This window comes from Schistocerca nitens, chromosome 11 (assembly GCF_023898315.1).
Source record: "Schistocerca nitens isolate TAMUIC-IGC-003100 chromosome 11, iqSchNite1.1, whole genome shotgun sequence".
NCBI lineage: Eukaryota > Metazoa > Arthropoda > Insecta > Orthoptera > Acrididae > Schistocerca > Schistocerca nitens.
The window spans coordinates 76,818,327-76,844,522 of NC_064624.1; the positions used below are offsets into that span (position 1 = coordinate 76,818,327).

General features: G+C 42.9%; 1 protein-coding gene across 1 annotated transcript in view; it reads right to left on the reverse strand.

The window, feature by feature from the left end:
- LOC126213071 (adenylate cyclase type 5-like) overlaps positions 1-26,196 on the reverse strand; it is a 779,221-nt gene that overhangs the window by 275,872 nt on the left and 477,153 nt on the right. Inside the window, exons 7-9 of the mRNA XM_049940658.1 lie at positions 23,433-23,527; positions 9,813-9,969; positions 4,198-4,295 (exon numbers count right to left, since the gene is read on the reverse strand). Coding sequence (XP_049796615.1) covers positions 4,198-4,295; positions 9,813-9,969; positions 23,433-23,527 — 350 coding nt within the window. The remainder of the gene's footprint in view (positions 1-4,197; positions 4,296-9,812; positions 9,970-23,432; positions 23,528-26,196) is intronic.

Below are 26,196 nucleotides of genomic sequence, written 5' to 3' on the forward strand. Positions count from 1 at the left end.
AAAATAACGAGATCCTGATCTATTCCCAACATCGGGTGTCCTGTTTCCCAAATATGGGCAGCATTCCGTGGATAAAGTTGTATAATACAAACGCTATGTAGATGATACGCTGCTTCTTATTGATGGACAAGAAAAAGAAGTTGCAGAAATAGTAAATAAATTTAACGAGTTACACAGTAAAATTTAATTCACTGTGGAAGAAGAGAAAAATGGTGAACTGCAATTTCTCGACCTAAGTATTAGGAAACAAAATGGTAGGCATGTTTTTAAAATATTTAGGAAACCAACCACAACTGATGCGTTGATACAAAATAATTCCTGCCATCCTAATAGCCAGAGACTTTCTGCTTTTAGATCTTTGATAGATAGAGGCTTTAGAGTCCCTATGAATGAAGAAGACAGACTGACTGGGGTGAACATCGTGAAACAACTAGCCAGAGCTAACGGATATCACCAAAACGTTGTCAGAAAATTAATACGACAGAAACAGCGCGCGAATGTAAGGAAGAATACCGCAAATAATATTACGAGAGTCACAATACCATACTTCGGTGGTATTTCGCAAAAAGTGGCTAACATTTTCATATCTTGTGAAATTGATACCGCTTTTCAGACCAATAATACGCTGCGGTTTAAACTAAGAAATAATTTACAGCAGGAAAGCGATAAATATGAGAGAGCTGGAGTCTATAAAATTCAGTGTAACACGTGCAAGGCAAGCTATGTAGGCCAGACTGGTAGGTCCTTTAAAGTACGTTACAAAGAACATGGTGATGATTTCCGGCTTAATAATTTCGAAAAGTCAACTGTAACCACGTGTATTTGGGAAACGGGACACCCGATGTTGGGAATAGATCAGGATCTCGTTATTTTACATAGACAGGACTAAGGCAAAAAGCCGGATCTAAAAGAACAGATGGAAATTACGATACATAGCGTGGACAATCAGAACACACTGAATGAACAGCTAACTGGTGATACAAATAACTTTTTCAAACATTTCACTGGTTTCTTTTAGCGACTACATTTTTAGCAGTTGGCAGGATACCATCATTTCATGAGGTCCTTGGAACATGTATCCGCTATCTGTTTGTATAGACATCTCTGTGACTACCTTGTTTACTTGCGCGTGAGCTCACTCGCGTTTCAGTGTCGTGTTTGGCTACGTGGTGTGTGGTATCAACGAAGACGCACGGGCGGTTTACGACGATAGAGGAGAGAGCCATGTGGTTAGATGTTGAACACTATACGCGACACCATTTTAGAGTTTTTTATAGTTTGACGACTATGTGGAGATGCACCTTCGAAGACACGGCTGCAACAAGAGTAGTAGCCACGATGTTTTAATTTTATTATCAATTTTATTGTGCCTGGTGCATGTTCCATTTTAGTGAGTTTTAACAGGTTCTTTTACTTTTTATTATTCTGATGATGGAAGCTTGACTTTCGAAACGCGTCAATCTTAGTGTTTTACACTATAAACAAGTGGTTGAGCCGATATATTTTTTATCATTGACATTCACAACCACGACCTCTCATCCAGTATGGATAAAATCAAAGTTCAATGACGCGTTTACTAAGAAGTGGATCTGTGATGTTTTGAGGGTGGTTTTTTATAGCTTGAGGATTAGGGCGTGACTGGTGCGGTGGTGAGTGAGTCGGCTGATGGAAAATGAAGCGTCACCTCCAACGCTGGAGGTGAGCTGCAGCTGTGGAGGTACCTGGAATTGTAGGGCAAATTTCCAGTAAAACATCCCTGGTTGTAACAGCCCTTTATTCACACCAACTACACTGGTGGAACCCTACCCAGAGAGCAGGTTGTTGGTCTCAGCGACGTACGTGGATACTGGAGCATGGTGTGCTAGTGTTAGCACTTTGTCCGTCCAGCAGACAATCCACGCGAGAAGCCACATTGCTGACGTCCACGAAACTACAGAGCCCTGACACAAGCGCTGTATCATCGGTGAGGGATCATCATGGCAGCTCCTCATGCTTCAACAGCTCCACTGTTGTAGTGACAAGACACCAGGATGGATGGTCTTTAAACAGTGGTGCCCACCATGACCAAAGATGATGGCGAGTGCCCACCCTGAGCCACGGATTTTGGCTCACTCATTCAGATTATTGCCAACATAAAACAGGATGTTTATTTCAATATTCTTAGTGATCAAGTGTTTCGTTTCTTGTACACCTCACAGTGAGTACATTATCGACAGTCCCATCTGCCGAGAAGAGAACAGCCATGTTCACAAGGCTGCATGCATATTTTATTGGTTGACGAACACTCTGGTACCGTATTGCATCTTGACTGGGCTGCCACACCACTTTACCCTATTCCCACATAAAATGCCTGCGGCTATTTTGAACAGTGTGTGAAATGTAGCAATCAACAGCCTTGCAATTTGCAAAATTTACGAATGTAATCAGCGCTGAGTGGCTTCAGCTGGGTATGGCGTACGTGAAGCAACTTGTAGACTCTCTTCGTTTGGGTGCATTACCAAGGCTAGAGGTGGTGCCACATGGATTAGTGTCACAGCCCCTGGGTGGGTCACAGATTATTACTTCATTTCATTATCAGAATTTTTAAACCGTTTTTACTGAATCTGTTACAGCTACTACTTAGCCTTGATTTCCATGCTTAATGTAAGACTGTTCCCAAAATACACACATCAAAAAGTTTTGCATCACCCCAGTTCCCAGAACTCTTGGAGATACACTTTCACTGTGGATATTATATCACAGACACAGTCCCTTTGACTGTTCACAGATGTCACTAAACCCGCCCAAAAATGTAAAGAACCACGCATGAGCAGCGCCTATTAGACGGAGGGGTCCGACAGCCGATCAGTTCCAGTCAGTTGACCAGGAAGCAGGTACACAGCACGTGTTGTCTGTAGTTCTACCATGTCTAGACGGTCAATAGCGCGGTTCGGTCACATTCGCATCGTTACTTTGTGCCACGAAGAGCTCTCAGCAAGGGAAGTGTCCAGGCACCTCGGAGTGAACCAAAGTGGTGTTGTTTGTACATGGAGGAGATATTAACTGTCGATGACACGCCTCCCTGAGGCCACCCAATGGCTACTACTGCAGTGGATGACCGCTACCTACGGATTATGTCTAGGAGGAACCCTGACAGCAACGCCACCACGTTGAATAACGCTTCTCGTGCAGCCACAGGACGTCGCGTTATGACTCAATCTGTGGACAATAGGCTGCATCATGCACAACATCACTCCCGACGTCCATGGCGAAGTCCGTCTTTGCAACTACGAAACCATGCAGCGCAGTACAGATGGAACCAACAACATACCGAATGAACCGCTCGGGATTGGCATCATGTTCTCATCACTGATGTCGCATATGCCTTCAACCAGACAATCGCTGGAAACGTGTTTGGAGGCATCCCGGTTAGGCTGAAGGACTTAGACACACTGTCCAGCGAGTGCAGCAAGGTGGAGGTTCCCTGCTGTTTTGGGGTTGCATTACGTGAGGCTGACGTACGCTACTGATAGTCATGGAAGGCGCCATAAAGACTGTACTATATGTGAATGCCATCCTCCAGCCGATAGTGCAACCATATCGGCAGCATATTGGCGACGCATTCTTCATGGACAATTCGCGCTCCCATCGTGCACATCTTGTGAATGACTTGCTTCAGAATAACGACATCGCTCGACTAGAGTGGCCAGCATTTCCTCCAGACATGAACCCTATCGAACATGCCTGGGATAGTTTGAAAAGGGCTGTTTATGGACGACGTGAACCACCAACCATTCTGAGGGATCTATGCCGAACCGCCGTTGAGGAGTGGGACAATCTGGACCAACAATGCCTTGTTGAACTTGTGTAGAGTATGCCACGACGAATACAGGCATGCATCAATGCAAGAGGACGTGCTACTGCATATTCGAGGTACCAGTGCGTGCAGCAATCTGGACCACCACCTCTGGAAGTTTGGCTGTATGGTGGTACAACGTGCAGTGTGTGGTTTTCATGAGCAACAAAAAGGGCGGAGATTATGTTTATGTTGATCTCTACTCCAGTCTGTACATGTTCTGGACCTCTCGGAACCGAGGTGATGCAAAACTTTTTTCAGATGTGTGTACGCGTCTTGCCACTATAAAGAAGTATTATAACAAAATAACTATCCTACTGAGAGAAAAAAATCAGAACAAAGGACGTGAATATAAAACTTACTGTGGCATGATGATGAGCTCGACCAGCATGATGGACAGGAAGATGAAGAAGGAGCTGAAGAAGTAGGTCGACATCATGCGATCGCCCTCCTTGGAGTACTGCAACACAGCGAGAAGTCCTTTTTTATGTGTAAAGCATGCCCACAGCTGCAGCACAACATACACTCCTGGAAATTGAAATAAGAACACCGTGAATTCATTGTCCCAGGAAGGGGAAACTTTATTGACACATTCCTGGGGTCAGATACATCACATGATCACACTGACAGAACCACAGGCACATAGACACAGGCAACAGAGCATGCACAATGTCGGCACTAGTACAGTGTATATCCACCTTTCGCAGCAATGCAGGCTGCTATTCTCCCATGGAGACGATCGTAGAGATGCTGGATGTAGTCCTGTGGAACGGCTTGCCATGCCATTTCCACCTGGCGCCTCAGTTGGACCAGCGTTCGTGCTGGACGTGCAGACCGCGTCAGACGACGCTTCATCCAGTCCCAAACATGCTCAATGGGGGACAGATCCGGAGATCTTGCTGGCCAGGGTAGTTGACTTACACCTTCTAGAGCACGTTGGGTGGCACGGGATACATGCGGACGTGCATTGTCCTGTTGGAACAGCAAGTTCCCTTGCCGGTCTAGGAATGGTAGAACGATGGGTTCGATGACGGTTTGGATGTACCGTGCACTATTCAGTGTCCCCTCGACGATCACCAGTGGTGTACGGCCAGTGTAGGAGATCGCTCCCCACACCATGATGCCGGGTGTTGGCCCTGTGTGCCTCGGTCGTATGCAGTCCTGATTGTGGCGCTCACCTGCACGGCGCCAAACACGCATACGACCATCATTGGCACCAAGGCAGAAGCGACTCTCATCGCTGAAGACGACACGTCTCCATTCGTCCCTCCATTCACGCCTGTCGCGACACCACTGGAGGCGGGCTGCACGATGTTGGCGCGTGAGCGGAAGACGGCCTAACGGTGTGCGGGACCGTAGCCCAGCTTCATGGAGACGGTTGCGAATGGTCCTCGCCGATACCCCAGGAGCAACAGTGTCCCTAATTTGCTGGGAAGTGGCGGTGCGGTCCCCTACGGCACTGCGTAGGATCCTACGGTCTTGGCGTGCATCCGTGCGTCGCTGCGGTCCGGTCCCAGGTCGACGGGCACGTGCACCTTCCGCCGACCACTGGCGACAACATCGATGTTCTGTGGAGATCTCACGCCCCACGTGTTGAGCAATTCGGCGGTACGTCCACCCGGCCTCCCGCATGCCCACTATACGCCCTCGCTCAAAGTCCGTCAACTGCACATACGGTTCACGTCCACGTTGTCGCGGCATGCTACCAGTGTTAAAGACTGCGATGGAGCTCCGTATGCCACGGCAAACTGGCTGACACTGACGGCGGCGGTGCACAAATGCTGCGCAGCTAGCGCCATTCGACGGCCAACACCGCGGTTCCTGGTGTGTCCGCTGTGCCGTGCGTGTGATCATTGCTTGTACAGCCCTCTCGCAGTGTCCGGAGCAAGTATGGTGGGTCTGACACACCGGTGTCAATGTGTTCTTTTTTCCATTTCCAGGAGTGTAGATATCACCACTGTGCACAATTCCTGGTCAGGCCCAAGCAATGGGAGCCTGCCATTGTACAGGAAGCAACACATGCTCTGACTCTGTCAAGTTGTCTTAGCCGCATTATATGGGTTAGGCACGGCCTTGGAAAGATATCAGAGGAAATCGTTGAGCTATGCAGCACTCTCACCTCCCCAGTATACGGTAATGTATGCTATACAATATCTTATACAGAGGGAAAATTATTCAAAAACCCACAAAATTTTGTGGGTTGTATGGGAAATCAAAACAAACGTTTTCTCTAAGGTAATAATGTGATTTTAAAATGACTTGTTCCACATCAACACGGTTCATCAACCAAATCAAACTAAGTATGTAACCTTCTTGGACCCATAGCCAAAAAACACAGCACATGTAACATTTTTATCACTTGTGGGGGGCGGTACAAGAAAATACATGGGTACATATAAGCTAATGTATCTTCTACTGTTTGAAAGATAGTTGAATCAAATTTGACATGTTGACAACAAGTTACTGGTTTTAAAGCAATTTATATTTTTTTAACTTTTTGTCAAGTAATTTGGCCATATTTGGCTGAATACTTTTGGAACAGTTGCTGTCACACGAGGAACATTTTCTCAAACATTATTTCATTTATTACTTTCAAAATGCGGTAGGTTATTCTTAGTAATCAGATAAACAAATCTGCATAGCAGTTTTTGAGTGTCAGTCTTACAAACCAGCAACAATTTTTTAAACGTGTGTGTACGATACAGAGCAATTTTTACATTAAAAAGAAATTAAATAAATTCGACAGTTATGCACTTTGAAAAATTTTGTAGCGAAGTGGCATTATTGTAAGTATGAAACTTCATCTATTTATCTGCAATGGTCCAGAAGAAAATGTCTCTTATACACAGAATAACGAAACTTGCACGAAATGTAGAGAAAGCATTTTGATAGGATTTATTCTGGAAATAAGTACCTTAATGTTACCCATAGTCATACATTTGGCCTTTTGGTCTTCATGTAGATCTTTCCTTCTAGTCTGAGCCTTCTGGCATGCCCTTTTGCAAACGTCCTTCGCTGACATTTCAGAAATAGCATGAAGCACATCATCAGTCTTCTTCAATAGGTTTTCAGTGAAGCAATCAACGTAAAATGCTAGTCTCATGACAGTCCTGATTCTTCCAGTGTTACCACCATTGAATGCCAGACAAGCATCATATGTGTAAATTTTAACAATAGCAGGTAAGCAAACCGTTGTCTTCGAGCGTCTCTTCTAAATGAGGTTCTTAAAGCCGTCATTCAGGTTTTGTGTTCCGCTGTGTGTGCATTTCTTTAATAAATGGTAATTAATCGATTGAACTTTCTCATGAAGGAGTGATCTGATTTACTTGGTAAAAACTTTCTAAAGCCAATACCGCACCAATCTTTCTTTATTTACAGACCTTACATGCCGTCTAAGGTGGACGTTCAATGGTTAGAACATTAAAGTTAACAGATGTGCTGCTGTGCTTTTTATTGTGTACTGGGTTTTTGTAATGTAACAGTCTTCTGTGAGCGCTACATATATGAACACAGCCATGGCCACAGGGTGTTGTTTGATATTACATGTTTTATTTATGACAGACCTTTACATAGTGTGATACATTTTATCTACATGGGAACGGTACGAGGTCCAACTCAAAATTAACATATTTTAGAACATATATTTTTGAAGACCTGAAGATGAGAGCAAAGTATGTCGAAATGGTTGCTTGTAAATAAAGAAATATTTATGCAACCTTGACTTTAGAAAGTTTTTTACCTCGTAAATCTGCTCGCAACCTTCTATACTCTACAGATGTCTTCTCTGACGGCAACAAGTTATGAAATATCGCAAACATGGGCACAGTCGTGTAGAAAATAGGGCGTGGGACAGTGCACGAATTAAACTCTATCGCTCCCATATATATACAGGGCTATTACAAATGATTGAAGCGATTTCATAAATTCACTGTAGCTCCATTCATTGACATATGGTCACGACACACTACAGATACATAGAAAAACTCAAAAAGTTTTGTTCGGCTGAAGCCGCACTTCAGGTTTCTGCCGCCAGAGCGCTCGAGAGCGCAGTGAGACAAAATGGCGACAGGAGCCGAGAAAGCATATGTCGTGCTTGAAATGCACTCACACCAGTCAGTCATAACAGTGCAACGACACTTCAGGACGAAGTTCAACAAAGATCGACCAACTGCTAACTCCATTCGGCGATGGTATGCGCATTTTAAAGCTTCTGGATGCCTCTGTAAGGGGAAATCAACGGGTCGGCCTGCAGTGAGCGAAGAAACGGTTGAACGCGTGTGGGCAAGTTTCACGCGTAGCCCGCGGAAGTCGACGAATAAAGCAAGCAGGGAGCTAAAAGTGCCACAGCCGACGGTTTGGAAAATCTTACGGAAAAGGCTAAAGCAGAAGCCTTACCGTTTACAATTGCTACAAGCCCTGACACCCGATGACAAAGTCAAACGCTTTGAATTTTCGGCGCGGTTGCAACAGCTCATGGAAGAAGATGCGTTCAGTGCGAAACTTGTTTTCAGTGATGAAGCAACATTTTTTCTTAATGGTGAAGTGAACAGACACAATGTGCGAATCTGGGCGGTAGAGAATCCTCACGCATTCGTGCAGCAAATTCGCAATTCACCAAAAGTTTACGTGTTTTGTGCAATCTCTCGGTTTAAAGTTTACGGCCCTTTTTTCTTCTGCGAAAAAAACGTTACAGGACACGTGTATCTGGACATGCTGGAAAATTGGCTCTTGCCACAACTGGAGACCGACAGCGCCGACTTCATCTTTCAACAGGAGATTGGAAAACTGATTGATCAGTCGTGGTGGAGATCATGATCAGCAATTCATGTCATGGGCTCCACACTATCCCGACTTAACCCCATGCGATTTCTTTCTGTGGGGTTATGTGAAAGATTCAGTGTTTAAACCTCCTCTACCAAGAAACGTGCCAGAACTGCGAGCTCGCATCAACGATGCTTTCGAACTCATTGATGGGGACATGCTGCGCCGAGTGTGGGAGGAACTTGATTATCGGCTTGATGTCTGCCGAATCACTAAAGGGGCACATATCGAACATTTGTGAATGCCTAAAAAAACTTTTTGAGTTTTTGTATGTGTGTGCAAAGCATTGTGAAAATATCTCAAATAATAAAGTTATTGTAGAGCTGTGAAATCGCTTCAATCATTTGTAATAACCCTGCATATATATATATATATATATATATATATATATATATATATATATATATATATATATAGAGAGAGAGAGAGAGAGAGAGAGAGAGAGAGAGAGAGAGATTGACCAGTTTTATATAATACTGATATCTCCTTTAAAAAAGTATTTTTATCTGCTCTAAACAAAGCAAAATGTTGTATACATATACGTGTGATGTCTGTTCTTCAGGACATGTCCCAAAGAGCAGACGCCATTTTGATCTAGCAGCCACTAAGAATTAAGCTACAAAGGAGACACAGACATTGCCTGCTTAAATCAATGGGGGAAGTTGGAAATTTGTGATGGCTCATGACCCGAACCTGGACATCCTGCTTATTAGGGAGATGCTCTCACCACTAAGCCATGTAGACAAAGTGGCCATTGCAGTTGCATGGACTATCCTAGCACGTCTCCCGTCAGAACTTTACCAGGCTCGAACTCTTACAGGAATCAGCGAAACGCTGCAAGTAAAGCGGATAATGGGCAAGAGGCACTACACAAGTAGAGTAGGGATAAGTTGAGAGTTTGGATCTGATTGGAGGCGTTCTAGGGTAATCCGTGCAATCCTGACCACCACTGCGGCCAGATGGCTCGCTGGTCAGAGCATTTGCCTAGTAAGCAGGAGACCCAGGTTCGAGTACCAGTCTGGGACAAATTTTCAACTTTCCCCATTGGTTTAAATCAATGCCTACTCACAGCCAATATGTGTAATTCCTCTGTGTTTTCGTATTTATAGTTTTGCTAGGCGCTGCATAGAGGATAGAGCGAGCGGTGCCGGCGTACCTTCTCCTCTATGTCGGCCTTGCGGAAGGTGAGCAGCAGACTCTTGCAGTGCTCGGCGCGCAGGCGGTCTATGCTGCGCGCGTCGATGGCCCTCATCAGGTACTCGTTCACCTCATCCTCCGGGTCCTTCTCCTCCAGGCTCTCCCCGTAGCCCAGCCTGTGCAGGGACAGAAGAGCGAACATATCACACCACTTTACCAGTCGTATTCCGTGCATCACGTGAAGAGGGGTCTCTGGGATCAGGAAGGACGTCAATCAGCTACAGCCTTACTAGCGGCTCCGTATCAGCAGAAATAGTGAAATACTCAATTTCTTTCATTGATCTTAATGTACGGAATTTCCCCTTTCCAATGATACATAATACATACTGATGTGACAAAAGTCACGCGATAGCAAGATGCACGTATACAGGTGGTGGTAGTATCGCCTACTAAACATACACTACTGGCCATTAAAATTGCTACGCCAAGAAGAAGTGCAGATGATAAATGTGTATTCATTGGACAAATATATTATACTAGAACTGACATGCTATTACATTTTTGGGCAATTTGCGTGCAAAGATCCTGAGAAATCAGTAGCCAGAACAGCCACCTCTGGCCGTAATAACGGCCTTGATACGCTTGGGCATTGAGTCAAACAGAGCTTGGATGGCGTGTACAGGTACAGCTGGCCAAGCAGCTTCAACACGATACCACAGTTCATCAAGAGTAGTGACTGGCGTATTGTGACGAGCCAGTTGCTCAGCCACCATTGACCAGACGTTTTTAGTTGGTGAGAAATCTAGAGAATGTGCTGGCCAGGGCAGCACTCTAACATTTTCTGTATCCAGAAAGGCCCGTACAGGACCTGCAACATGCGGTCGTGCATTATCCTGCTGAAATGTAGGGTTTCGCAGGGATCGAATGAAGGGTAGAGCCACGGGTCGTAACACATCTAAAATGTAACGTCCACAGTTCAAAGTGCAGTCAGTGCGAACAAGAGGTGACCGAGACATGTAACCAATGACACTCCATACCATCACGCCTGGTGATACGCCAGTATGGCGACGACGAATACACGCTTCAAATGTGCGTTCACCGCGATGTCGTCAAACATGGAAGCGACCATCATGATGCTGTAAACAGAACCTGGAGTCATCAGAAAAAATGACGTTTTGCCATTCGTGCACCCAGGTTCGTCGTCGAGTACACCATCGCAGGCGCTCCTGCCTGTGATGCAGCGTCAATGGTAACCGCAGCCGTGGTCTCCGTGCTGATAGTCCATGCTGCTGCAAACGTCGTCAAACTGTTCGTGCAGATGGTTGTTGTCTTGCAAACGTCCCCATCTGTTGACTCAGGGATCGAGACGTGACTGCACGATCTGTTACATGGCTCTGAGCACTATGGGACTTAACAGCTATGGTCATCAGTCCCCTAGAACTTAGAACTACTTAAACCTAACTAACCAAGGACAGCACACAACACCCAGCCATCACGAGGCAGAGAAAATCCCTGACCCCGCCGGGAATCGAACCCGGGAACCCGGGCGTCGGAAGCGAGAACGCTACCGCACGACCACGAGATGCGGGCCGATCTGTTACAGCCATGCGGATAAGATACCTGTCATCTCGATTGCTAGTGACATGAGGCTGTTGGGAGCCAGCACGGGGTTCCGTATTACCCTCATGAACCCACCAATTCCATACTCTGCTAACTGAATCTCGACCAGTGCGAGCAGTAATGTCGCGATACGATAAACCGCAATCGCGATAGGCTACAATCCGACCTTTATCAAAGTCAGAAACGTGATCTCTCCCCCTTACACGAGGCATCACAACAACGTTTCACCAGGCAACGCAGGTCAACTGCTGTTTGCGTATGAGAAATCGGTTGGAAACTTTCCTCATGTCAGCACGTTGTAGGTGTCGCCGCCGGCGCCAACCTTGTGTCAATGCTCTGAAAAGCTAATCATTTCCATAGCACAGCATCTTCTTCTTGTCGGTTAAATTTAGCGTCTCTAGCACATCTCCGTGGTGTAGCTATTTCAATGGCCAGTGGAGTATATAAAGGGCGGAGCTGTCACTTATACTAATGTGATTCACCTGAAAACGTTTCCGTCGTGATTATTGTCGTACGACGCTAATTAACAGATTTTTAATCTGTAATGGTAGTTGGAGCTATACAGATGGGACATTCCGTTTCGAAAATCATATGGGAATTCAATATTCCGAGATCCACGATGTCAAGAGTGTCTAGAGATTACCACGTTTCAGCCAGTACCTCTCAATGCATTGTCCGACGGCCTACGCTGAACGACCGACATTAGCATCGTTTGTATAGAGTTGTCAGTGCTAGAAGAGAAGAAACACTGTGTGAAATAGCCGTAGAAGTTAATGTGGGACATACGACAAACGTATTCGCTGGAACAGTGCGGCGAAATCTGGCGTTAGTGGGCTGTGGCAGCAGACGTCCGACGCGAGTGCCTTTGCTAACAGCTCGACGTCGTCTGCAGCGCCTAACCTGGACTCGTGACCATATCTGTTGGACTCTGGACGACTGGAAAACCACGGCCTCGTCAGATGAGTCCAGATTTTAGCTGATGTTAGGGTGGCAGCGTGGCGCAGATCCCACGAAGTCATGGAGCCAAGCTGTCAACGAGGCTCTGTTCAACCTGCTGGTGGTTCCATAATGGTGCACACTCTGTTTACATGGAATAGACTGGGTTCTCTTGTCCAGCTGAACCGATCATTGAATGAAATGGTTATTTTTGGCTACTTGGAGACCATATGCAACCATTTGTGGACTTCATGTTCTGAAACAACGATTGAATTTTTATGGATGACATTGTGTCATGTCACAGGGTCACAGTTGTTCGTGAAAGGTTTGAAGAACATTCTGGAAAATTCTAATGTATGATTTGTCTACCAAGTTCGCCCGACATGAATTCCATCGAACATTTATGGTACAAAATCGACAGGTCGGTTCGTGCACAGCCAATTTACAGTGACAGCACTTTTGCAATCATGGATGGCTATAGAGGCGACATGGCTCAGCATTTCTGCTGGGGATATCCAACGACTTGTTGAGTCCATGTCACGTCGAGCATGGTCTCCAGAGAAAATGTAACTATCACTAAACTGCAGTGCGTAGATCATGTGTAAAAGTGAGAGGGGTATGAGGATGCGATGACTCATAACTGTTCACAAGGGAAACACATTGGAAGGTGGCAGAGGATTAGATGGTAAGAACAGAATTCCAGAATCTGCCATTGATAAAATTCAAAATAATAATGGCACAGTCATCATGCAAAATGTTTGTAGTGTAGAAGACATGTGAAAAGTTATAGGGGCAATTACGTTTCACCTCTCTTCGACAGACCATAAACCCATTCATGGCCTGCACCGTGCAGGAAATGCCTCGTCATGCAAATACAACAGACTATAGAAAAATGATGAAAAATTTATTCACAAATCAGCTGTACTTATCTAGTAAATGTAGAAACTTTCTTATTTATGATGTACACTTTTAACAGAAAATAATTATTATCTTAAAAATAAGCACTATATTTAGAAATCCTTGTGCGAAAATGGTTAGAAATATGTAACTTACAAGCCATAATTTTTCCAAAATTTTATTCCCAATATTTTCTGATAGAACATATCTTCCACATGAACAAGTTTTACTTTATTTAAGATAGGTATTATCAACCTGTCCAGATACCCTTAAGAACAAACAATGAACTGTCATAACACTACAAGCCAACATTGTCTTACAGTGTTAATATCGCATTGCCTGGCCAAAAACTAAAACTCCCAGATTAGGAGGAGGGAACAAAATGAAACTTCACAGTATGACAGGGTATGTATTCTCATTTTAGTGAATTAAAAATTGAGTCGAATTTATAAATAACTTTACAGTATCAGTCCACTTATCAGTATGACGTTGCACCACCTCTGGTCTGGCTTCATGCACAGATTCACTTTGGAAGGATGTCATAAAGCAGTCGTATCCCCTCCTGAGGCAAGACAACTGTTGTAAGTGATCTTTGACATCCCAGGTACTGGCAGTGGGACAGAGTTTACGTCTCAGCTGTCCCCAGCATGTTCTATTGGGGACAGATCTGTGGATCTTGCTGCAGACAGTTCCCAGCGACATGTGCACTGTCCTGTTGGAAAATGAAACCACGATGCTAACGCATAACAGGTAACGCATTAAGACGCGGGATGGCTGTGATTTACTGCCATGATGACAGAGTTCCTTCAACCACTACCACCTGTGACCCAAAGCCATACCTGGTAGTTCCCACATCATAAGACTGGTACCAATACTGCTGTGCCTCTGTAAAACATTGGAACAGTGGAACATCTTCCCAGGTCATTGCCATAATCATTGACTATGGTCATCTGTGGTAATGCACAACTAGAATTCATCATTGAAGACAATGTAGCGATACTCACAAGCAGTCCATGCGTCCCAATCATAGAATCACTTCCAGCTCAGCCATTTTTATTTTAGTTATGATCCCATTGTTGCTAATCTTTTAAATGTCTATTTGACACTGTGGTTTATTTGACTATGGTTTATTATTTGACTATGGTTTATTTCACAATATTGCTATTATCTAACCAATGTTCTGTGATAACACAAAATGTTGCACAAAGTCCATTACTTGTACTTGGATAGAAGGTGCGCATGTAAAGTGATTGTTGGACAATCCTCCACTGTGACGGTCAGACGGTGTCAACCAGAACCTTGCTCACAAATATGCCTGCCCTCAATTTCCTATGCAGTCCCAGAATAAGCCACTGTCACATCCAAATGCCGTGCAGATCTGGATATTGCGTGAGTCAACCAGCTGGCCAAATGCACACCAAAAATAAGACCCCTTTCAAATTCGGTGAGCTGCTGGTAATGCTGTCTCACATGAGTACGTGGCATCTCTGTATCCTTCAAAGTGATCACTCAACACCTGACGGTGTTGTCGTCCATTACATGCCTTACCAGTCCTTGTAATAACACTGAATACGAACACCACTAACATACACTGGTGGACATTCTACCAGTCTCAGGTACTCTATTTCTACCCATGTAAATATTCACTGATGATATGTAGATGAATGAAGTTACACTGCCATGCAGTGCTGTCTTTGGGTGCTTCACTTTTTCTCTTCAGAAGTGCACAATTAAAGAATTTAGTTTACTCCACTGACACTCTGTTCCCCATAGCCAGTACACTTAATATGTGCAAGAAATGTTTATACTCCTTCCACAGGTGCTAAGTGTAATAGGTAAAAAAATGTGAAACACCTTTTTATATAAGAACTGCTACCACACAAACATATAAACACACATTTCAAACGCATATTACATGTAACTGCATGTTTTGTTGTTGTTGTTGTGGTCTTCAGTCCTGAGACTGGTTTGATGCAGCTCTCCATGCTACTCTATCCTGTGCAATCTTCTTCATCTCCCAGTACCTACTGCAGCCTACATCCTTCTGAATCTGCTTAGTGTATTCATCTCTTGGTCTACCTCTACGATTTTTACCCTCCACACTGCCCTCCAATGCTAAATTTGTGATCCCTTGATGCCTCAAAACATGTCCTACCAACCGATCCGTTCTTCTAGTCAAGTTGGGCCACAAACTTCTCTTCTCCCCAATCCTATTCAGTACCTCCTCATTAGTTACGTGGTCTACCCACCTTATCTTCAGCATTCTTCTGTAGCACCACATTTCGAAACCTTCTATTCTCTTCTTGTCCAAACTAGTTATCGTCCATGTTTCACTTCCATACATGGCTACACTCCATACAAATACTTTCAGAAACGACTTCCTGACACTTAAATCTATACTCGATGTTAACAAATTTCTCTTCTTCAGAAACGATCTCCTTGCCATTGCCAGTCTACATTTTATATCCTCTCTACTTCGACCATCATCAGTTATTTTACTCCCTAAATAGCAAAACTCCTTTACTACTTTAAGTGTCTCATTTCCTAATCTAATTCCCTCAGCATCACCCGATTTAAGTTGACTACATTCCATTATCCTCATTTTGCTTTTGTTGATGTTCATCTTATATCCTTCTTTCAAGACACTGTCCATTCCGTTCAGCTGCTCTTCCAAGTCCTTTGCTGTCTCTGACAGAATTACAATGTCATCGGCAAACCTCAAAGTTTTTACTTCTTCTCCATGAATTTTAATACCTACTCCGAATTTTTCTATTGTTTCCTTTACTGCTTGTTCAATATACAGATTGAATAACATCGCGGTGAGGCTACAACCCTGTCTCACTCCTTTCCCAACCACTGCTTCCCTTTCATGCCCCTCGACTCTTATAACTGCCATCTGGTTTCTGTACAAATTGTAAATAGCCTTTCGCTCCCTGTATTTTACCCCTGCCACCTTCAGAATTTGAAAGAGAGTATTCCAGTTAACATTGTCAAAAGCTTTCTCTAAGTCTACAAATGCTAGAAACGTAGGTTTACCTTTTCTTAATCTTTCTTCTAAGATAGGTCGTAAGGTTAGTATTGCCTCACGTGTTCCAACATTTCTACGGAATCCAAACTGATCTTCCCCGAGGTCCGCTTCTACCAATTTTTCCATTCGTCTGTAAAGAATTCGCGTTAGTATTTTGCAGCTGTGACTTATTAAACTGATAGTTCGGTAATTTTCACATCTGTCAACACCTGCTTTCTTTGGGATTGGAATTATTATATTCTTCTTGAAGTCTGAGGGTACTTCGCCTGTCTCATACATCTTGCTCACCAGATGGTAGAGTTTTGTCATGACTGGCTCTCCCAAGGCCATCAGTAGTTCTAATGGAATGTTGTCTACTCCCGGGGCCTTGTTTCGACTCAGGTCTTTCAGTGCTCTGTCAAACTCTTCACGCAGTATCTTATCTCCCATTTCGTCTTCGTCTACATCCTCTTCCACTTCCATAATATTGTCCTCAAGTACATCGCCCTTGTATAAACCCTCTATATACTCCTTCCACCTTTCTGCCTTCCCTTCTTTGCTTAGAACTGGGTTGCCATCTGAGCTCTTGATATTCATACAAGTGGTTCTCTTCTCTCCAAAGGTCTCTTTAATTTTCCTGTAGGCAGTATCTATCTTACCCCTAGTAAGACAAGCCTCTATATCCTTACATTTGTCCTCTAGCCATCCCTGCTTAGCCATTTTGCACTTCCTGTCGATCTCATTTTTGAGACGTTTGTATTCCTTTTTGCCTGCTTCATTCACTGCATTTTTATATTTTCTCCTTTCATCAGTTAAATTCAATATTTCTTCTGTTACCCAAGGATTTCTATTAGCCCTCGTCTTTTTACCTACTTGATCGTCTGCTGCCTTCACTACTTCATCCTTCAGAGCTACCCATTCTTCTTCTACTGTATTTCTTTCCCCCATTCCTGTCAATTGTTCCCTTATGCTCTCCCTGAAACTCTCTACAACCTCTGGTTCTTTCACTTTCTCCAGGTCCCATCTCCTTAAATTCCCACCTATTTGCAGTTTCTTCAGTTTCAATCTGCAGTTCATAACTAATAGATTGTGGTCAGAATCCACATCTGCCCCTGGAAATGTCTTACAATTTAAAACCTTGTTCCTAAATCTCTGTCTTACCATTATATAATCTATCTGATACCTTTTAGTATCTCCAGGATTCTTCCAGGTATACAACCTTCTTTTATGATTCTTGAACCAAGTGTTAGCTGTAACATAACTGCATAACGTGTATATTTACAAAGCTTAGTTACACAGTCCACATTACTGTGATGAAGTATTGTACAAATCAGATTTTACATAACAGTCATGTTTTTTGCTATTATTAACTATGTATATATATATATATATAGTTATACTACGGAATTCTACAGGGGAGCAGGAGGAGTTGGCCACCTCTAACTGGCTTATTGTTATTAAATGTTATTAAAGATGATTATTTATGCTTGTGGCAGTTAAAACAACTCACATTTACCAAATGTAGTTGTTATTTTGAGTATTAGTACTCGTCTTCATGCATAAGTAATACTTCATAGGCATAAGGGAGAACAGCCAGTTGAGTCCATACCATAAATAATTCGTACTGCACGCTTTTGGAGGTGAATAAGATTAGCCTGGCTCGATGAGTTACTCCTACACAGTGTGTTTCAAAAATAATTTTACAAACTTTGGGGACAGGTTCCTTACACAAAAATAAAAAAAGAGCTCGTGTAAACGTATGTCCGAAAATCCTTAGCTTTCGAGTTACCAGTGAAAGATTATCTTCAACGGATTTTCAGGTGCAAACCAACAACTTCACTTGTCAATGCACCCATTTGACGCATTGTATCCTAGTTGATGCTGTATCACAGGGAGACTTGTTTACATTCGCCACACATCTGTCTTCAACGTGTCCATTGTGAACATGTAGTACAGGTAGTGTGTTAGCTAATAGTGCTCCATTCAAACATGATAAGGTATTCATTTATTTAGCTGGCAGACGTATTCTTTGTGTACAATTACACGAATGGTAATGAACATGAGGTTGCACGGCTGTACCAGACGACGTTAGTCACCCAACCTTCATTACTGAGTATTGTCATACAGAAGAGACGGGAACTGTAGCACGACAGACTCTTCAGCGAGGAACACCATCTGTTACTCATAAAGCGGCTGGAACAGCATCTTCTGAGGGCTGTTGAGGAAGAGCCAGACCAGTGGCTCTAACGTGGTACATCCCCAAGTTCATCATAGATGATATGTGCAGGGCCGGTCAGCCACCATGGGAGAACTTTCGACTGTGGGTCGTTGCAAAAACTGCCAATCCATTGTTTACAAGGACATTATTCAGAACACCCTTAACTACTAGCACATGTACCCCTCCAAATAATAAGAATTATCTGGTTTAAGCATGACGTAGCTGCAACACATTTTTGTCTCAGTGGTAGAGATGGATGAACTGGTTTCTACCACGACAGATGGACAGGTAGCGGAGGACCATTTCCAAGACCTGCACTTTCCCTTGACTTCCACGCTTTGGATAATTAACTCTGGGAGCCACCGTAAACAATTTAAACTGTGATCAAAAGTATCCGGACACCTCCAAAAATATACGTTTTTCATATTAGATGCATTGTGCTGCCACCTACTGCCAGGTACTCGATATCAGCGAACGTGGTCAGGTGATTGGGTGTCTCCTGTGTCATACATCTGTACGCCAGATTTCCACAGCCCGAAACATCCCTAGGCCCACTGTTTCCGACATGATAGTGAAGAGGAAACGTGAAGAGATGCGTACAGCACAAAAGCGTACAGGCTGACCTCGTCTGTTAACTGACAGAGACAGCCAACAATTGAAGAGGGTCGTAATGTGTAATAGGCAGACATCTATCCAGACCATCACACAGGAATTCCAACTGCATCAGGATGCGCAGCAAGTACTATGACAGTTAGGCGGCAGGTGAGAAAATTTGGATTTCATGGTTGAGCAGCTGCTCATAAGCCACACATCACGCCGGTAAATGCCAAACGACACCTCGCTTGGTGTAAGGCGCGTAAACATCGGACGATTTAACACTGGAAAAACGTTGTGTAGAGTGACGAATTAGGGTACACAATGTGGTGGTCCGATGGCGGGGTTGTGGGTATGGCGAATGCCTGGTGAACGTCATCCGCCGTCGTGTGTAGTGCCAACAGTGAAATTCGGAGGTGCTGGTGTTATGGTGCAGTCTGGTTTTCCATGGAGGGGCTTGCACCCATCGTTGTTTTGCACGGCACTATCACAGGACAGGCCTACACTAATGTTTTAAGAACCTTCTTCCTTCCCAGTGTTGAAGAGCAATTTGAAAATGGCGATTGCATCTTTCAGCACGATAGTGCACGTGTTCATAATGCACGGCCTGTGGCGGAGTGGTTACACGACAGTAACATCCCTGTAATGGACTGACCTGCGCAGAATCCTGACCTGAATCCTGTAGAACACCTTCGGGATGTTTTGGAATGCCGACTTCTCGCCAGGCCTCACCTACCGACATCGATACCTCTCCTCAATGCAGCACCTCGTCAAGAATGGGCTGCTATTCCCCGAGAAACCTTCCAGCACCTGACTGAACGTATGCCTGCGATAGTGGAAGTTGTCATCAAGGCAAATGCTGGGCCACCAGCATTAATGATGCAGGGCGCCACGAACTTGAAAGTCATTTGCAGCCAGGTGTCCGAATACTTTTGATCACATAGTGTACTACGAGAAGAATGTGAAACTATAGATAAGGTAATATCCAGCTGTATTGTGAAACAGTTGGTAATCAGCGCTCTTGAATAAAATGAATGTAATGTGTGCATTCGTCACTGTCCTGCTCTCTCTCCCCCTCCTTCTTTTCTATCTCGTAGTTTTTTCATCTGCTGCAACCATCAGCCGAGACAATTTTGACGCCATGTGCAAATTTGATACATATGCTAGGCTATCAGGTTCTCTTGTAGGCACGCCATTTACTAAATGACGACGAGAAACGCGAGAATGTTTCGAAGTAGTCCATTGCTTACGATCAACTGTATTCCTCTTTAGTGCTGTGGTCCAGGCTGTCCACTTAGTCGTGGGTTGCTTATCATTTGGAAAGGAGAAGAACTATGTGACTGTATGTGAAGTTAAAACCAATGACAGAAGAACTGTAATTATCCTTCCTACAGCCTGAAGCTCGCTGCTTGATGAGTAATCGTTTACTCACTGGAGACTGTTGCAAGGCTGTCTGCTAGTCTGTAGTACTTGCAGTGTGCAAGTCTCCATTTAGACATGTATAAATAAACGGAAAGGATTTCAGATCATCGAAGGAAACTCAACATCAACCTTCTGTTGTCTTCAGTACTGTTGACAACGCAACGGAAATCGCTTGCAGTATGTTGTTTTTGAAATGAACTCTTCTTATCATTACGTATGAGGGTCATTCAATAATTAAAGAGAGAAATTGGTCTGGAGAAAAAGGCGTTTATTTTTACAAAACAATACTTTTCTACTTTTCATCATAATCCCCTTGAAAATTTATGCACTTGTTCCAACGGGCTACAAGCTATTTGATTCCAGCTGCAAAAAACTGTTTATCTTGATGTTTGAACCAATTTCCCCCAAACTTTTTCACGTCCTCGTTGTCCTGGAACCTCTTCCTAAGTAATGCCTCCTTCAGAGCACCAAACAAATGGAAATCACTAGGTGATAAATTATAACTGTAGGGGGGATGGGGCAGTATTTCCCAGCACATTTTGTGGATGGTTTCACGGGTTAGTTGAGCAATATGAGGAGCTGCGTTGTCTTGCTGAAGAATCACACCTCTCCTCTGAGATCCACGACGTCTCTCTCTCATGGCTGACTCCACCTTGTTTAAAAGCAAATCCGAGTAGCATTCGCTGTTCATTGTACGCTGCTCTTCGAGATAATCACCAAAAATTTGATCTTCAGCATCCCAAAAAGCCGTCAATATGACTCTCCCTGCTGATGCTTGGGTTTTGAATTTTTTCTTGACAGGTTAGTTGGCGTGCTTCCATTCGATGCTTTGTCTTTTTGATTCTGGCTCATAATAGTGAACCCAAGTTTCATAACAAGTTAAAATTTTGTTGAGGAAGTGCACACTCTCAACCTTGTTTCCTTGTGTAGCCGCGTCAACTCCTTTGGGACCCATCTTGCACATGTTTTGCGGTACTTCAGCTTGTTACAGATAATGTTATGAACTGTACCAGCACTAAATTGAACCTTATCAACTATCATATCCACAGTCACAGGGCTGTCGGCACGAATAATGTCATCAACTAGACTTTCAAGTGAGGGAGTTGAAATTGTAACTGGTCGGCCAGAACGGTGTCCATCAGTCACTGAGATGCGACCATTTATGCACTGCTCTACCCATTTGTAAAAATTTGAACCATTCATACAACCTTCACCATAAACTTTAGACATTCTGCAGTATATATTCACTGGTTTCTCGCCTTCAGCAAGTAAAAAACGAATAACAGGACGTTGTTCAACTAATGTGGATGTTTCAAGCCGACTAGCCATCATGAAATGCATTTTTGAGGTTATAAACAAAAAAATGTAGATACATCATCTGATCAGGGCTCATGTCAGTGATACCAACTTAAAGCCATAAAAGTACCAAACTTGCCCCACAAACAGTTATTTCACGAGACGAAATTGTCTTTTCTATTATTGAATGACACTCGTAGATAGTTACTCTGCAGATTTTATAGATACTGTAATGATTTTTATGCCATATTTTTATGTACTAACGGTGTAAAGATGAACCTCTGGTTAGCACAAACCCGTTAGAGCATTGTGGGATGATCTCATGTGATTTTATCGTAAAAATATAAAAACCGTATCCAATCACTTAATCTACAAAGACAGTATGTTTTGGAACATTGTTACTGTGAAACAGCGATCAAAATTTAAAGTAAAAGCTTTTGATTAATGTAAAATGTTGAAATTTAAAACTACATAATCAAGTGACTGGTTTTGATAGTATTACAATCACCATCAGACCATTAAAACTATCCAACAAGAGTAATAAAAAGTTCCAGAGGATAAGAGTTACGTTGTTGTTGTTGTTATGGTCTTCAGTCCTGAGACTGGTTTGATGCAGCTCTCCATGCTACTCTATCCTGTGCAAGCTTCTTCATCTCCCAGTACCTAGTGCAGCTTACGTCCTTCTGAATCTGCTTAGTGTACTCATCTCTTGGTCTCCCTCTACGATTTTTACCCTCCACGCATCCCTCCAATACTGAATTGGTGATCCCTTGATGCCTCAGAATATGTCCTACCAACCGATCCCTTCTTCTAGTCAAGTTGTGCCACAAATTTCTCTTCAATTCTATTCAATACCTCCTAATTAGTTATGTAATCTACCCATCTAATCTTCAGCGTTCTTCTGTAGCACCACATTTCGAAAACTTCTATTCTTGTCCAAACTATTTATCGTCCACGTTTCACTTCCATACGTGGCTACACTCCATACAAATACTTTCAGAAACGACTTCCTAACATTTAAATTAATACTCGATGTTAACAAATTTCTCTTCTTCAGAAACGCTTTCCTTGCCATTCCCAGTCTACATTTTATATCCTCTCTACTTCGACCATCATCAGTTATTTTGCTCCCCAAATAGCAAAACTCCTTTACTACTTACATATAAATGCAAATAATGTAACTAATGTAATTAATTTAAATTTCACAATTAAAACTCTATTAAAGAGTGACTCGTTGTTTCAAAGGACAAAACTAATGTAAATTATTTAAATTAGTTACATTATTTACATTTATACCTATGTCTTGCCCTCTGAAACTTTGTGTTACTCTTCCCAAAGAGTTTTAATTGTCTGATGGCGATAGTACCACTTCGCAACCAGACACCTGATTAGTAAATTTCAAATTTTAACAAGTTAAATGCTATTCTAGAGTGTTTTAATTTAAAAACTTTTTTTTTCCAAAAACAGTGTCTCCTCTTATTACGAGAAACTCGGTTAGCTGCGTGTCACTATAGTTAGCACCTGTTAACCTGGTTCTGGTTAATTTAACTGAGAACGTGAGGACTAACGTTCGGCTGATACGAGATTACATGCGTGGTTGAGACTTACAGGGATTGCCTCAGTTGGTAGAACTCCTTGTGTGTACTTACTTTGAGTACTTGCCGGACTGTGACCCATGACCCATCATCCGCATCTCCTTCGACACGCTGCCGTTCATCGAGAACGTGTGGTTCGGCCGTTTTACCTGAAACACGAAATCCGTTCATTCACGATTACAGTTTACATATTTCCAATTCATACGTTGTCATGATGTGCATAAAAAACACACTTTCTCGAATTAATGAACAACCAAATAAAAACAATTACTATAACAGCCACAATAAAACCAGCCTCTCCAAGGATCCAACCCGCAGATGTGCACTTGAGGCCAATCACATTACATCACGTGTTACTTGTGACCACTGTTGATGTGAAAGAATGCTTCAGCATGTCTTGTGATCGTACTTGCATACATTCAAAAACCTTAGGGCTATTCTGAATGCATTGACAACCATCAATAATGGGTTCCTGGTGTTCACTGACAATGTCAACAGGGTTGAAATACACCAAAGCCTTTAAATCTCCCCACAAAAAAAAATCCAGCAGGGTTCAAGTCTTGGGAACCAGCGTGCCCATGGTATGGGCAAACCATGACCAACACACTTGTTGTCTACGATTTTTGCTACGTATTGCCAAACAGTGACACGAAAGTGTGCCAATGCACCATCATGCATGGGCCACTTATGGTATGCATCCCTTCACCATAAAGAACATCATCCAAAGCGTAGCCATAGACCAGAGCTCTCCCTGCAGTGTCGAGTAGCAGCATCAAGGTTATCACGAAACTTGTAAACTCAAAATTTAAAACAAATGATTCATTAAAAGAAAACTTTGGAATATGAATTAAAGTTCAGGAAGAAGGTATAAAAACTTGAAGGTTGCTGACGACATTGTAATTCTGTCAGAGACAGTGTGGAACTTGGAAGAAGAGTTGAACGTTTCAGAAATTGTTTTGGAAGGAGGATGAACATAAAAAAAAGCAAATCAGGGATAGTGAAATGTAGTCGAATTAAATCAGGTCACGCTGAGGGAATTAGATTAGGAAACAAGACACTTAAAGTAGTAGATGAGTTTTGCTATTTGGGCAGTAAAATAACTGATGATGGTCGAAGTAGAAAGGATATAAAATGTGGGCTGGTAATGGCAATAAAATCGTGAAGAAGACAAATTTGTCAATGTTGAACACAGTTTTAAGCGTAAGGCAGTCTTTGCTGAAAGTCTTTGTTTGGAGAGTAGCCATGAATAAAAGTGAAACATGGACGATTAACAGGTTAGACAAGAAGAGAATAGAAGCTTTCGAAATGTAGTGATACAAAAGGATGCTGAAAATTAGATGGGTAGATCATGTAACTAATGAGAAGGTACTGAATAGAATTGGGCGATAACAAACTTGTGGAACAACTTTAGTAGAAGAGAGGATCGGTTGATTCGACACATTCTGAAGCATAAAGGGACCACCAATTTAGTACTGGATTGTGGTGTGGGGAGTAATAATCATAGAGGGGACAAAGAGATGAATATATTGAGCAGATTCAGAAGGAGGTAGGTTGCAGTAGTTATTCAGATATGAAGAGGCTTGCACAGGATGGAGCAGCATGGAGAGCTGCATCAAACGAGTGTTCCTATTGGAGACCAAAACAACAACAAAACAAATGAAACACTTGCATTATCTCGTAGGTATATAAATTAAGAAAATCTTCTTGGGCTTCCAGCCATGTCAGGTGACTAATATCCCACGAGCTTTCAACGGAGCTCTCCCTGGCCTTTGTCAAGTGGTATGTGATAGCTGTGTCGCCGTGGCCTCCCTGTTATATAGCCAAGCAGCTGTTTGTCATTTCACTGGCCCCCCTCTTCCTTTGTCCTGGGTCAATCGCGCCTGCTTCAGCTACAGCTATCTTTCTTAATTTTCTACAAATAGTAGGCAAATCTGAAGAAAGAAATTCTCCTTAAGAATGAACTATGACTGCAGACTTAAAACCAACATTAGTGAAAAGGGTGTTCCTTTTTAACACGCTATGAATATCGCTTGGACGCTTTTCGTGCTTCAGTTTAATGGTGGAAAGTTCCTTTTTATTCCTGAAAAAAATGCAATTTTGGACTTGTCCAGTTTTAATAAGCCTCTCATGTATCCCACTGAATGTACATGCAAACTTATACCATTGTACGAGATACACATCAGGAGATGTGGCGTCATAAACATTGAGATGCGTGACAAACTAGTTTTCTTAAAACGGAGATGTTTTATACATGCGAATTTGATTTCTTTACGAATTGGTGGGGGGGGGGGGGGTGTATGTGTCGGAGAAGTTTCTGGCATTCTCTAAGCGACACATCTGCGAAGAAATTCAAGAAACAGATCGATTCTTCAATGTTTTCAAAGCACATTCTAATAATAATTTCTTACGACTTGGAACTACGTTCGGTTTGAGTACTTTCAATTGCATTTGAATAACGGGACTGCTTACTGCAGTATCTCTCATTTGTGAACGTGATCACCTTTCAAACGGTGGTATGTTAGTATAGTGTCTTTATCTGTGAATACATTTTAATTTTTTTTTCTTTTGTTGTCATTTTGAGTACCATACTGACCCATGAGGCACTGGATGGAAGGTTCGGATACGTCCGTTGACGTCACATAGAAGCAGAACTTCCCGGTGTGTTGTGTTCCATTGGGATATTTCACTGGAAAATGGCAGCGAAAACTATTGCAATATTGTCGCACAACCCTTTCTTCAGGATACGAGAGTTATCACATTTTTTTTTCTATCAGTTTGTGTAGATAATGTATCGATGTACAGTGAAGTGCCAGACAAA